The sequence below is a fragment of the Vulpes vulpes genome, chromosome 2, assembly GCF_048418805.1.
Source record: "Vulpes vulpes isolate BD-2025 chromosome 2, VulVul3, whole genome shotgun sequence".
In the NCBI taxonomy this organism is placed as follows: Eukaryota; Metazoa; Chordata; class Mammalia; order Carnivora; family Canidae; genus Vulpes; species Vulpes vulpes.
In genome coordinates, this window is record NC_132781.1 from 36,636,369 (window position 1) to 36,648,461 (window position 12,093).

Consider the following 12,093-nt stretch of genomic DNA (forward strand, 5'->3'; position numbering starts at 1 on the left):
CCAAAGTAATAGGATTCCTCTGGCCACCGGCAATTAATAAATTTGTGTCTTTTTTAAAACACTAGCAAGTCGGGCCTGAAATACGACTGACTGGCTCTCCTCATTTGCATATTTATTGCAGTGGAAAAATTCTTACCAGATGATTGATGCTGAGCCTGCCTCTTGAATTCCAAGCAGCACATTATTATGAAATGAAAAATGCCGGCCATACAGTTGATTAAAGTTGAAGACAGTGGAATCGGTGTTTTTTAAGATTGTGGGAGAATTAAAGGCATATTTTAATAGATGTTGACAAGAAGTGAACTAACAAAAGCAAAGCAAAGGATTTGCTTGAAAAGATTTAATCAAACGTCTTTCTTGGGGGATTAATTGCCGGGGATGACTAGTGCAAGTGGCAGGCTTGTGTGGATTTGAATGAAAAGTATTGTTCTCAGGCCAATATATCGTGTGTCATTTTGACCTATAGTTTAGCTCTGGTTCTAGAGTTACTTTTGAAGGAGAAAAAAAATGCTCTTGTAATCTATACATTCTAGTTCATTGTATTTATCTGGCATAATAGGAATGTGGGAATTTATGTATACTTGTACATAAATTACTGTATATTTTCATGGTTATTTTAAAAATAACTATAGATATTTAAAAACTGATAAGGTAAGCTGTATTTTAGTTACAAATTCACCGTCTGCATTCCCCCTCCAATCCCCTTGCCAGAAGTTGTACTTATTGGTTTATAATCTAATTAATGAACTGTGTGTCTATGTCCAAACTTATTCTCTGCCTACAATTTTGTTTATGTTGAACAGCCAAAATGAATCAGGGAGAAAAATAAAGCTGTTAGGTGAAAATGGTTTTTAGATTGGTGACATTTTATATATAGAATGCTTGCATATGGGTAGCGTGTAAATGAATACTTAATACAGGAATCTATGAATACTAGTTCAGTCCTAGCATTGTTGATCAGTACAAGCAGAACTTGAGACTTTCACCATGTGAAAGATGATGGTTTTTTGATAGTGATATACTTTCTGTATCCACAGCATTTAAAAATTTATGAAATGCCTTAATATAGAAAAATTTATTATTTTTTACCTAAATTCTGTGAGATAAACAAGCAAAGGATTATCTACATTTTACAGATGAGAAAATTACAACTCAAAGATTAAATTGGTCTGCTCAGTATAAAATGACTAGTTAGTAATAATGTCAGAATACAGGGCTTATGACCCTTAGTAAAGCATTCTTTCCATTGATTCTGTACTTGGAAAATTATTCCTTAAGCTGGTGCCCAGATGCTGAGGTTGTATCTTGATAATATGGTGAGGCATATGTCCTTCTTAATCTCCTCTTAAGGGAAAGGCCTCTGGAAATGGACCATGTAGGGCAAAATAAACATATATATCCTTGACAGTCTCCATTTGTTTTGTGGCCATGTGCCAAGAGGGAGAGAGAAGAAAGTATATGCCTCTCTGCTGCTTTTTTAACTTGTAACTCTGACAGTAATTAGGAGAAAAATAAAAGATGAGTTAGAAACCATTGGTTCCATTCTCTTCATTTTTCATAGAGTTGAACAAATAGAGTTTGGTCCTATTTGAATGATGAAAAGAGGGTTGGGTTGGGTTTTGTTTCGTATTTTGACTGGGACGAATATACTGTTAGATTTGAGTCCCCAGGAGAGTTTCCTCACTCTTGTCAGCTGTGGCTTTGAGGAGGCCAAAGGATTGTCCAGTTTCTTTAGATTTGACACAAAATCTTAGTGGAAGGGGAATGTGGCCCTAATATTGCAAAGAAATGAGAATTCAGTTCTTTCTTCTATATCTCTTTACAGGAAGCTGTCCATGTGTTGGTCACTGGTGACTCTCCTTTGATAAACATTTTTCTTTATTTCTTCTTCTTCTTTCTTCTTTCTTCTTTCTTCTTTCTTCTTTCTTCTTTCTTCTTTCTTCTTCTTTCTTTCTTTCTTTTTTTTTTTTTTTTTGTGGTTAGAAGCACAGAATTGCAGATTTCATCTCTGGTAGGTCTCTTGACACTTTGATGCATGGTGGTGCTATCCCTGAATGGAGCTTAAATACTTCAGGGCTACTTTCTGACTGGGTGAAGGGGTGTATAAAATGAGAACATATGAGAGAGTATTAACAGAAAGGCACACTTTGATTTACTGATATTGGCTCTCTGCTTTCTTGTTGGATTGATATGCTGTCTAATATATCTGCAATGGATTTTTTAAAACTGACTTGAACAAAATAAAAAGGCTTGTATAGCTACTTGAAAGTCGCCCTTAAAAGTAGTAGTCTTTTCGTTGGGTGTTTTCACAGTTCTTGGTTATGCTGCATGTGAGAATCACATTATGACTCGCTTGTTGGGAGCAAGCAGCTATGAACATTACAGACTACTCTGCAGCTTCCCCCCTGCCGTGGTTCCTGATTTTCTTTTTTACATCATGGACACATGGTACCTACGGGCAGGAAGGGACAGGCACCTGCTTTTCTTGTTCTTTGTAATTTTTTATTGTGGCAAAAAACACATAACCTAAAATTTATGTATCATAAAATTTATCCTAACCGTTTGTTTTTCCAGTTTTAAATTTATTTTTAATTTTTGTTCCTGTATAGTTAACATACAGTGTTATATTAGTTTCAGGTGTATAATATAGGGATTCAGCAATTTATCCTAACCATTTCTAAGTGTACAGTTCAGTAGTATTAAGTAGATTCACATTGTTGTGTTACCAATCTCCAGAACTTTTCCATCTTGTAAAATTAAAACTTTATACCTGTGAAACAAGTCTCCATTCCCCTCTCCCCCAACCTCTGGCAACCTCCATCCTACTTTCTGCCTCCATGAATTTGACTACTCTAGGTACTTCTTATAAGTCCCTGTCTTTTTACAGCTGGTTTATTGCACTTAACATAATGTCCTCAGGGTTCATCCGTGTGTTGTAGAACATGTCAGAATTTATTTTATTTTATTTTATTTTATTTTATTTTATTTTATTTTATTTTATTTTATTTTATTTTATTTTATTTATTTTTAAGATTTTTATTTAGTCATGAGAGACACAGAGAGAGAGAGACAGGGACACAGGCAGAGGGAAAAGCAGGCTCCATGCAGGGAGCCCGATGTGGGACTCAATCCCAGGTCTCCAGGATCACATTCTGGGCCGAAGGCAGGCGCTAAACTGCTGAGCCACCCAGGCGTCCCAATTTCTTTCTTTTTAAAGGCTGAATAATATTCCATTGTTTTTTCCCTGTTCTTTTTGACTAGGCTCAAGATTGAAGGATTATAGATGATTTTTTTTCTGTACAGAGATGCACTAGGATGGAAGAATTATTTATTATGCCCTGGTCTTGGGAACACTTAAGGTTTTTTCTCTTTTCAATTGTGCTAAAATATACATGACATAAGATTTACTAGCTTAACCATTTATAAGCATATAGTTCAGTATCATTAAGTACATTTGCATGGCTATCCAACATCCCCGCCATCCATCTCCAGAACTTTTTCATCATCTCAATCTGAAACTCTGTATCCATTGAATAGGAATAAGTGTCTGTTTCCCTTTCCCCTGCACTCCTTGCTGCCACCATTCTGCTTTCTGCTTCTATGAGTTTGACTGTTCTAGGCCTCATCTAAGTGGAATCACATAGTACTTGTGCTTTTGCAACTGGCTTATTTCACTTAGCATAAGATTTTCAAGGTTAGGTCTTGGGAATTTTGAAAACCACTTTGCAAATGCAAAATTGGTTTGTGGTTTCACTTTGGAAAACATAGACTCTGTCTCTTAAGGTGTAACCTTTTGTAGAAAAGGCATTAAAAACCATGGTTAACTTTGTGTGGGCTGAAGTCCCTATGGAATATAAAGTAACAATGAATGCAGGGATTGCTAAATGAAATTAGGGGCACTTGTGAGAGGGTTACAGTATTTAAGGGAAAGAGGGAAGGTGTGAGAGAAGCCTGGCCAGAGATGAATGGACAGCTATTACTGACAATAGAATGGAATATCACACGATTTAGCAGTGGATTAAATATATACAATAAGGGCATCAGTGATTGCCTATGAAAACACATTAAACAGAGAAAATCAGACAAAAGAGTAATATTACGTAGGAAGAACAAAGTTCTGTTTCTGATGTGGTATATTTGGAGGAGTGATGGAGCATCCATGTGAAGATTTTCCTGCAGTTGCTGGAAATGTGGAAGCTCAATAAAAGGAGAGAAGTCTGAGTGCTACCAACACATAAATAGTGATTATCAGTGTCTAGTTAGCCCCTTTAGTAGGATTAGGCTGATAAAGAAGGTAAGAGTTCAGTTCTCAGAGGGCCAATTTTTATCCTGAAAGTTCTTAGCCGTGGACTGTATACTTAATCCTGACCAGCTTTATTACAAATGCATCCTGTTGGCTGTGAGGAGAACCAGGTTAATAACATGTTTCGACGTGCAAAATTTTAATACAACATGCAGTACTGCAAACAGGAAGTCATTAACTTGAGTTTCCATACGTAAACAAGAACTTTTCATAGGAATATGTGCGGAGAGATTGGATGTGTGAGGTGGCAGCTCAAACCAGAGCAAATGAGATCTCCTGAGGGAGGGTGGTGGTGGCAGTGGCAGTGGTAGTAGTAGAGATCCCAGGACAAAGTTGTGCTCTTTAGAAGAGGAGGAATTGCTTAAGGAGTTAATTGATAGAGGGATAATCCAGGAGGTCGGTGGGTTACCTGTAGAAACTAACACCATAGGGAAAAATGATTAGTTATGATGACAAGCAGGGAAGGAGTTTGTCAATCTTACTAAATTTAAGAACTCACGTTTATTGTAGATCATTTCCTACACACCATACATATGTTACCTCACTTGTTCCTCACAATAAGCCTGTGAAGTAGGCACTGTTATTACTTCATTTCAGGAATTCTGTGTTTCAGAGAGTTCTTAGTCCCTGGGTACCCTTTGCCTTCCCCCCACCCCGGCCAGAACTGCTCGGGAGTCTTGAGTTATAGGCATTGCCTACTTTGGAGAACTGTAGATAATTAATTGTTCCTTCTCTGTGCTTTATTTCCCAGGTCACAAGGCTCTGAAATCATTGTTGAGGTCATTGGCAGATCTTCAGGAAGAGTTACTTTTCCAGTACCCAGATACTAGATACTTAGTAGATGGGACAAAGCCCAAAGCAGAAAGGTAAGGAAGGAATGGAACTCCGAGGTTGCTTATTTTAATCTGAGCGGTTTACTATCATTTTTGAAAAAGAAAGCCAAATCCTCTGCAAGAAGATAATAGACTTACTATTAATAAAACAGAAAGACCCTCTTGCATTTAACTGGTGGCACAGAAATTAGGAATTAGGTTTTCCATTTTTATATTTACTTGTTCTTTCCTTTGTGGACTTCGGAAAAGGCTTGCCTTCTCTTTAGACCTGTTGAAATGAGGAGATGAAGGGCGCCTGAGTGGCGGTAGTCTTTTGAGTGTCCGACTCCTGGTTTTAGCTCAGGTCATGATCTCAGGGTGGTGAGATCCAACCCCGTGATGGGCTCTGCACTCAGTGTAGAATTGGCTTGAGTCTCTCTCTCTCTCTCTCTCTCCCTGCCTCTGTCCCTCCTCCTTGCCTCAATCAGTTAATCAATCAGTCTTTTTAAAAAAAGAAATTAGGCAATGAAAGGACATTTTTTATTTTAATTCTTGATTAATGTTTATGAAGCACTTCCTGCCAATACCATGGAATTGCTGGTCACAGGCATCTCCTTTTCAGTAAGGGAAGAAGCACTTATTTTACAGGTGGAAAATTTTTAGAAAAGCACAAAATAAACCTGTTTTCTTTTCTGAAATTGTCACATTTGATGAAGGATTTCCACACCCACCACACCACCATCTATTGTTTAAACCTGCTGTATGTATATGGTACCTGCTTGCTTTTTTTCCTTTGGGCTTATCCTTTGCTCCATTTCTTTTCTGCTGAATTAGTTGGAGGGACAAGTAAGCTCATGTTTATTGAGCACCTATAATGTGTTGGGGTCGGTAGTCCAGGGTGTGCAAGTGGCTTGATAGTTAGAGGTTGTATTACTTACTCTCTCCAGGTAGTTGCATTTATTGCAATGTAGTTCCCATTTCGTTGCCCACCTTTTTGAGTTTTCTTCACTTTTAGCTCTCTTCCTTTGATTCAGCTAATATTATTCAGCTTTCCTGAACAATCGGTTACAGGGAGACCCATTTCCCTTATTGATTTGGGGATTAAGGTCATAAAAGTATGATTATGTGTTTAATTTTTAAAGACCATCTCTTGTAACAGGATAGGCCTGGTTCATATGCATTTCTAATAATGTTTTTACAACCTTGTTTATTTTTATGGTTTGCTTACCTTTTAAAAAAATATTTCTAAGCCAGTAGTTTTTATATTTATTTGAAAAGTTACATGACTTTTTGATTGACCTCATGAACATTCCTTTCAAACAAAAAAACCCCCCTCACATTTATGGTGTTTTATAAAAATGTAGATAGAGTAGGGAAGGCCTAAATACTCTCAACTTCATGTGAGCCTAGCTTTTTATTTGGGTAATGTTTGTTTATATTGAACTTAATATTCTTACTGAACTTTAGTGAGGAGGAAATTTCCAGTGAAGATGAAGAGCTAGTAGGAGAGAAGAAGCAGCAGAGAAGGGCCCCACCAAAGAGGAAGCTGGAAATGGAGGACTATCCTAGCTTCATGGCAAAGCGTTTTGCTGATTTTACGGTCTACAGGAACCGTATACTTCAGAAGTGGCATGATAGAACCAAGCTGGCCTCTGGAAAACTGGGGAAGGCAAGTGTGTGTGTGTGTCTCTACATGTGTGTAACAGAGTTGTCGCCACCTGAAGCAGTTTTAAGAAATTAGAACTACAGCTCATTGATAACGGATAATGTTATGATATAATAGTAGTCATTTCTACAGAAGACTTTACTGAACTCCATTCAGACCTGGGATTTTAATTTTATTAGAATATTTTGGGGGCACCTGGGTGGCTCGGTTGGGTAAGCCTCCAACTCTTGATTTCAGCTCAGGTTATGATCTTGGGGTGGTGAGATTGAGCCCCATGTCAGGCTCCATGCTCAGCACAGAATCTGCTTGGGATTTGCTCTCTCTCCTTCTGCCCCTCCCCCTGTTTCCACATGCATGTGCGCACTCTCTCAAATATATAAATAAAATCTTTTTTTAAAAAAGATATTTTGTTCTAGAAATTGTGGCCTTGTAAGTGTTCAAATGTTTGGAAATACAAAATACTTAAAGAAATGGATTTTTCAACTGTTACGAAAGGTGTGGAAGTTAATCTCCGGATATAGGAAAGTAATACGACCTGCTTAAGACTGATTTTTTTTTTCCCCCGAGAACATTTATAGCCATTCACAAACTCCATCTGCAACACGAAGTCCCTTCTGAAAGGAGGATTGTCTGTCTCTCTGCTGACACAGAAAGATAGAGAAACCAATGTAGCTGCCTTTAGCACGGACGCTCTGCATTATCTGACACTGGTTAATGTTGTTGCAGGGTTTTGGTGCCTTTGAACGCTCAATCTTGACTCAGATCGATCATATTCTGATGGACAAAGAAAGATTACTTCGAAGGACGCAGACCAAGCGCTCTGTCTACCGAGTTCTTGGCAAACCTGAACCAGCAATGCAGCCTCTCCCAGAGAGTTTGCCAGGACAACCGGTAAGAGCTCTGTGATGCTAGGTGATTACAAGGAGCAGTTTCTGTGAGGCTCGTTTGCTGAAAGATCTGATCACCTGCTTGTAGATATTATTCTTGGTCTAAGAAGTCAGTGAAAGAAAGAGAAAAAGCACTACTTTATTAGACTGTTGAGAAACTAAGAGTTTATGGGAGAAAATGTTCTTTTAAAATGGAGCTATTATTAACTTGTATGGAGTCTCTTATTTTTGAGTTTGCTTTGTATCTGATAATGGAAGCATTCATAATCCAATTTTTAAAATTCGATTTTAAAGATGTTTCTCTAGAAATGTTGGTATGGAAGGAAGTGTGTACTTTAGGTTTTATGTTGGACATTTAGATACTACAGAAAAGGATCCATAATTGGAGCAAGTTCTTTTGTTTCAAGGAAACTTTTATTTATGGAAATATGTACTTAATTTTTTTCAAAGTTCAGAAGAATTTAAAATGAAAAGTAAAATTTTGCTTCTCCGATTGAACCAATGTTCGTAATTGTAAAAAGGTATTTTCTATTCATGTAACTGTATATACATATAACACATATACATATAAAAAACATGATTCTATTTTAACTAAATGGGATGGATATGTGTATTTATAAATATATAAAATTTTATCAACTCTATATAAAATCTGACAATGTTTTAAATTTAATTTTTCCTAGACACTTCCAAATCATTACATAGAGATTTGTCTCATTCTTCCTAATATTAGGCTACAGGGTATTCCATTATGTGGGTGTGTACTATAATTTATTCAAACAGTGGATATTTATGTTGTCTAGCTTTAGAAACAGTGCTATAGGAAACATGAGTATTTGTAATATGTGTATTTGTGTGAACATACAGGTATATTTCTCAAAGTAGAAATATCAAATCAAAGTAGAAATGTCAAATCAAAGGGATGCCTGGGTGGCTCAGCAGTTAGGCATCTGCCTTTGGCTCAGGGTGTGATCCTGGAGTCCCGGTATTGAGTCCCACATTGGGCTCCCTGCATGGAGCTCTACCTGTGTCTCTGCTTCTCTCTGTCTCTCTCTCTGTATCTCTCATGAATAAATAAATACAATCTTTAAAAAACACACACAAAGAGAATACACATTTTAAATCCTGATGGATGTTACAGATTGCCTCCAAAAAGTTGCATTAATTTCCATTTTCACCAGCTGTGTTTTCTCGTACTGAGTGTTGTCAGTTTTAGAGGTGAAAAATGGTGTCTTCTCATTTTAATTTTCATATATTTAATTAGAATGAAATTAAACATTTTATATGATTATTGACGATTTGTGGTTCTTTTCCAGGTAAGGTCCTAGTTAATGTTTTTGTCTGCTTTTATTGGAATGTTTTTGTTCTTTAATTTTAAGAGCTCTTTATATCTTAAGGAAAACTGCTTTGACTGTTACACACATTATTTGTAGTAGCTACATTACTTTGATAATTCCTTTGGATTCACTCCTTTCTTTTTTCTCTTTAATATAGGAAATGCTTCCTCAGGCCCCTGCCAATGCCCACCTGAAGGACTTGGATGGTGAAATCTTTGATGATGATGACTTTTATCACCAGGTGTGATTTTTACACTCTTTTCTTTTATTACAGATCATGTTTTAGCATTTTAAAATAACTCATGGAATTCTCTGACCAAAAGGTGGCTTTACTTTGGAAGGAAGGTAGAGTCGGGGAGTTAGAACTGCTGTCTTTTGAATTGACTTACTGTGTAGTTCTAAGTTTGTTGTTCTTTTTTCTTTTTAAGAGTTTACTTTTTAAAAGAAATTTCTATATCCTGTGTGGGGCTCAAATTCACAGCCTAGAAGCTCAAGAGTCTCATTATGCTCCACAGACAGAGCCAGCCAGGCACCCCTGTTCTGCTTCTATCTTGTGTTTTTCCTTTTGAAGTGAAAATGACTACAACTACTTTGTTAGTTGCCGCAGGGTGTAAAGGATTTGTAAAACAGCTGCAACTTCTTCGAGTCAGGTGGTTTATTCTTTCTCAGCCATTTTTGATAATGTTAATAGAGGACTTTTTGTTAGTTATTTGGTTTCTTGTACCATTGCTATTAGATTAGGATATGGAGCTAAAGGGCTGGGATCCCTGAGTCCTTGAATTGCACTTCTGGTTCTATTGCCTATTAAGTCCCTTGTCTTTGATGTGTGTGTGTGTGTGTGTGTGTGTGTGTACGCACATGCCTGTTCAAATCAGTTAAGTATGTATTGAGATTGTCTCCTGCTGTTGATTATAATAATACTGTAGTGTTTTGAAGACAGAAAGAATTGGTAACAGTTGAAATATGGCCCAGTTCTTAGTATCTCTTCCCAAATGTCCCCCAATTCTTTCTCTGATGTAATTATCTGTTGGCATGCTGCTCTTTTTAATGATGCTAGTGACTGTAAAAATAGACTAAACATTTGGGCTGTTCTAAAGAACTAAAATAATTTCATGTAATCCTAGGTCTCCTGATAAGTCATACTTAATGAAATGTGCTTTAGGATGTACCCTTTCTAGCTCTGGAGAATCAAGGGTGCTGTTCAGCAGTGACACAACAGCTTTTGTTGAGCCATTAGTTATCAAAATACTCTTTTCTCTGCTGAATTTTTAGTGTATTAACTTTTACCAAGGAATTTGCAACTGCTTATTGAAGGTTTAGCCATGAGGACTGTATTATGTATTTGGAATATGAAGGAAGGAACATGGGAAAATCACACTATGAGGCCAGTAGAACAGGTGATTCTATTTATAGGGGATAGCTCTGAGTCTTTGCCCCGAGAAAGAGACTAATAATCTTTCTGTTCACTCTGGAATGTTCAATGAAATTATTGCCATAAGTGAGCCTTAAAAGTAATGATAAGAGGGTATAGGAAAGAGGATTGGTGTGTCCTCCGGTGTTCCAAGTCAGAGGTCCTGATTCTGTTTTCCTTTTCTTCTCTTATTATATCCATTTGTCAGAAGAGTAGGGAACTCTATTTTGTTCTAGAGTGTCTAAGGAAGTACCTGATATGGGATATTAATGCTGTATAATTGTGTGAGATCATGGGAGACAATCAAAAATGCTCCAGTCTTCATTTATTGAAGTGTACATTGTTCAATAGAAAGTGCATCATAAATTAAATAGGCTTAATAAAATACACTGAAATTACTGAGAAGTTGCTTCCACTGGCAATCCTTAGTCTGAAAGATTTCTATTTTTTTATTTTATTTTTTTGCCTAGAGGTCTGTTTAAAAAGAAATAGCATTACTTGATTGGCCCTTCATCCCAATTAATAATTTTACCTTCGATAAATTCTGATTTCAGAGTTATGACTAGTCACATCTTAGCTTTTCCCCTTGCTGGTTAATTGGGGTGCTGGGGTTAATCTAAATTAAAACTTAAACTAATAGAGGTCAGCAAGGCAGCTGAAACACCTGAGTGAAACAAATGGGGCTGCCAGGCGCAACTTTATCTTGGCTGTTTCCCAAGAGGGAAGTGGCAGCAAATTGGAGTTGTTTCAGCCTTCTGTAAAGGTGAATGATGGGTGACACTTGTTAATGTACAGCATCTCCGGAAGCATTCCAGATTGCTTTGCTGCTGTACCAACTGCTGCCATCCACACACAGTCAGTGGGAACTGGACCAGTTGCCAACATCTGGCAGCACAGCAAGGAATGGGTGCAAGTCTTGAAACCCCGCAGATTCTAAATATGGTGCTTAGAACTGTGCAGGCTTTAATCACTTACCACTCTGGCAGCGGGCTACGACAGCTTATCCTAGCCTCGTACATCACGTCCCGACATCTGCTGAGCTGCGAGGCAGCTGCACATTCATTTTCTTTCCTTGCCTTTTCTCTTGGCCTCCTATTCCTCTTCTTCTTCCCACTTTCCCCCTGCCTCCCTTCAGTTTTCCTCTCCCTCCCCTATATACTTCTTGGGAGAGATGATCTGTAAAGATTACTGCTTCATTGTGTGCAAGTAATTGTGGTGATGCCAGGCCCTTGACAGACACAGCACAGCACCTGTTCTGCTGACCTGGTTAATTTCTTCTGTTGAGTGGGATTTGCCCGAGATTGGAGCTGAAGCCAATTCAATGATAAGGCTAAAGAAAATGGCAGTATGTTTTCTGTCACCTCCCAATTAAATTGGCTTCATAAAGTGCTTTTCTTTATTTGTCAGGGTAGTAAGCCTGAGCTAAGTGTTGCATTCAGAAGCGGTACAATGTATTACAATGGGCCTGTGAGTTTTCATTTGTGTGTGTGTGTGTGTGTGTGTGTGTGTGGTTTTTTTTTTTTTTTTTTTAATGTGGTCATATGGAAAAGCTGAGTGGTGAATATAATACACTTTGCCTTTTTTTTTTTAAACTGTACTTGAAGCCAGACTCTTTGGGTCCATGTTTTGTAAGGAAGAGATTATAGCCACATTGAATTTTAATGTTTCATTGTAAGG

The 12,093-nt window shown here is 37.5% G+C and overlaps 1 protein-coding gene across 2 annotated transcripts in view; it reads left to right on the top strand.

Moving 5' to 3' along the window:
• Nucleotides 1–12,093, top strand: part of AATF (apoptosis antagonizing transcription factor) — a 105,018-nt gene that overhangs the window by 31,329 nt on the left and 61,596 nt on the right. For both annotated transcript variants that reach the window (XM_025996094.2, XM_025996095.2), the window contains exons 5-8: nucleotides 5,055–5,169; nucleotides 6,583–6,784; nucleotides 7,508–7,672; nucleotides 9,163–9,246. In XM_025996094.2, the coding sequence (XP_025851879.2) occupies nucleotides 5,055–5,169; nucleotides 6,583–6,784; nucleotides 7,508–7,672; nucleotides 9,163–9,246 (566 nt within the window). The remainder of the gene's footprint in view (nucleotides 1–5,054; nucleotides 5,170–6,582; nucleotides 6,785–7,507; nucleotides 7,673–9,162; nucleotides 9,247–12,093) is intronic.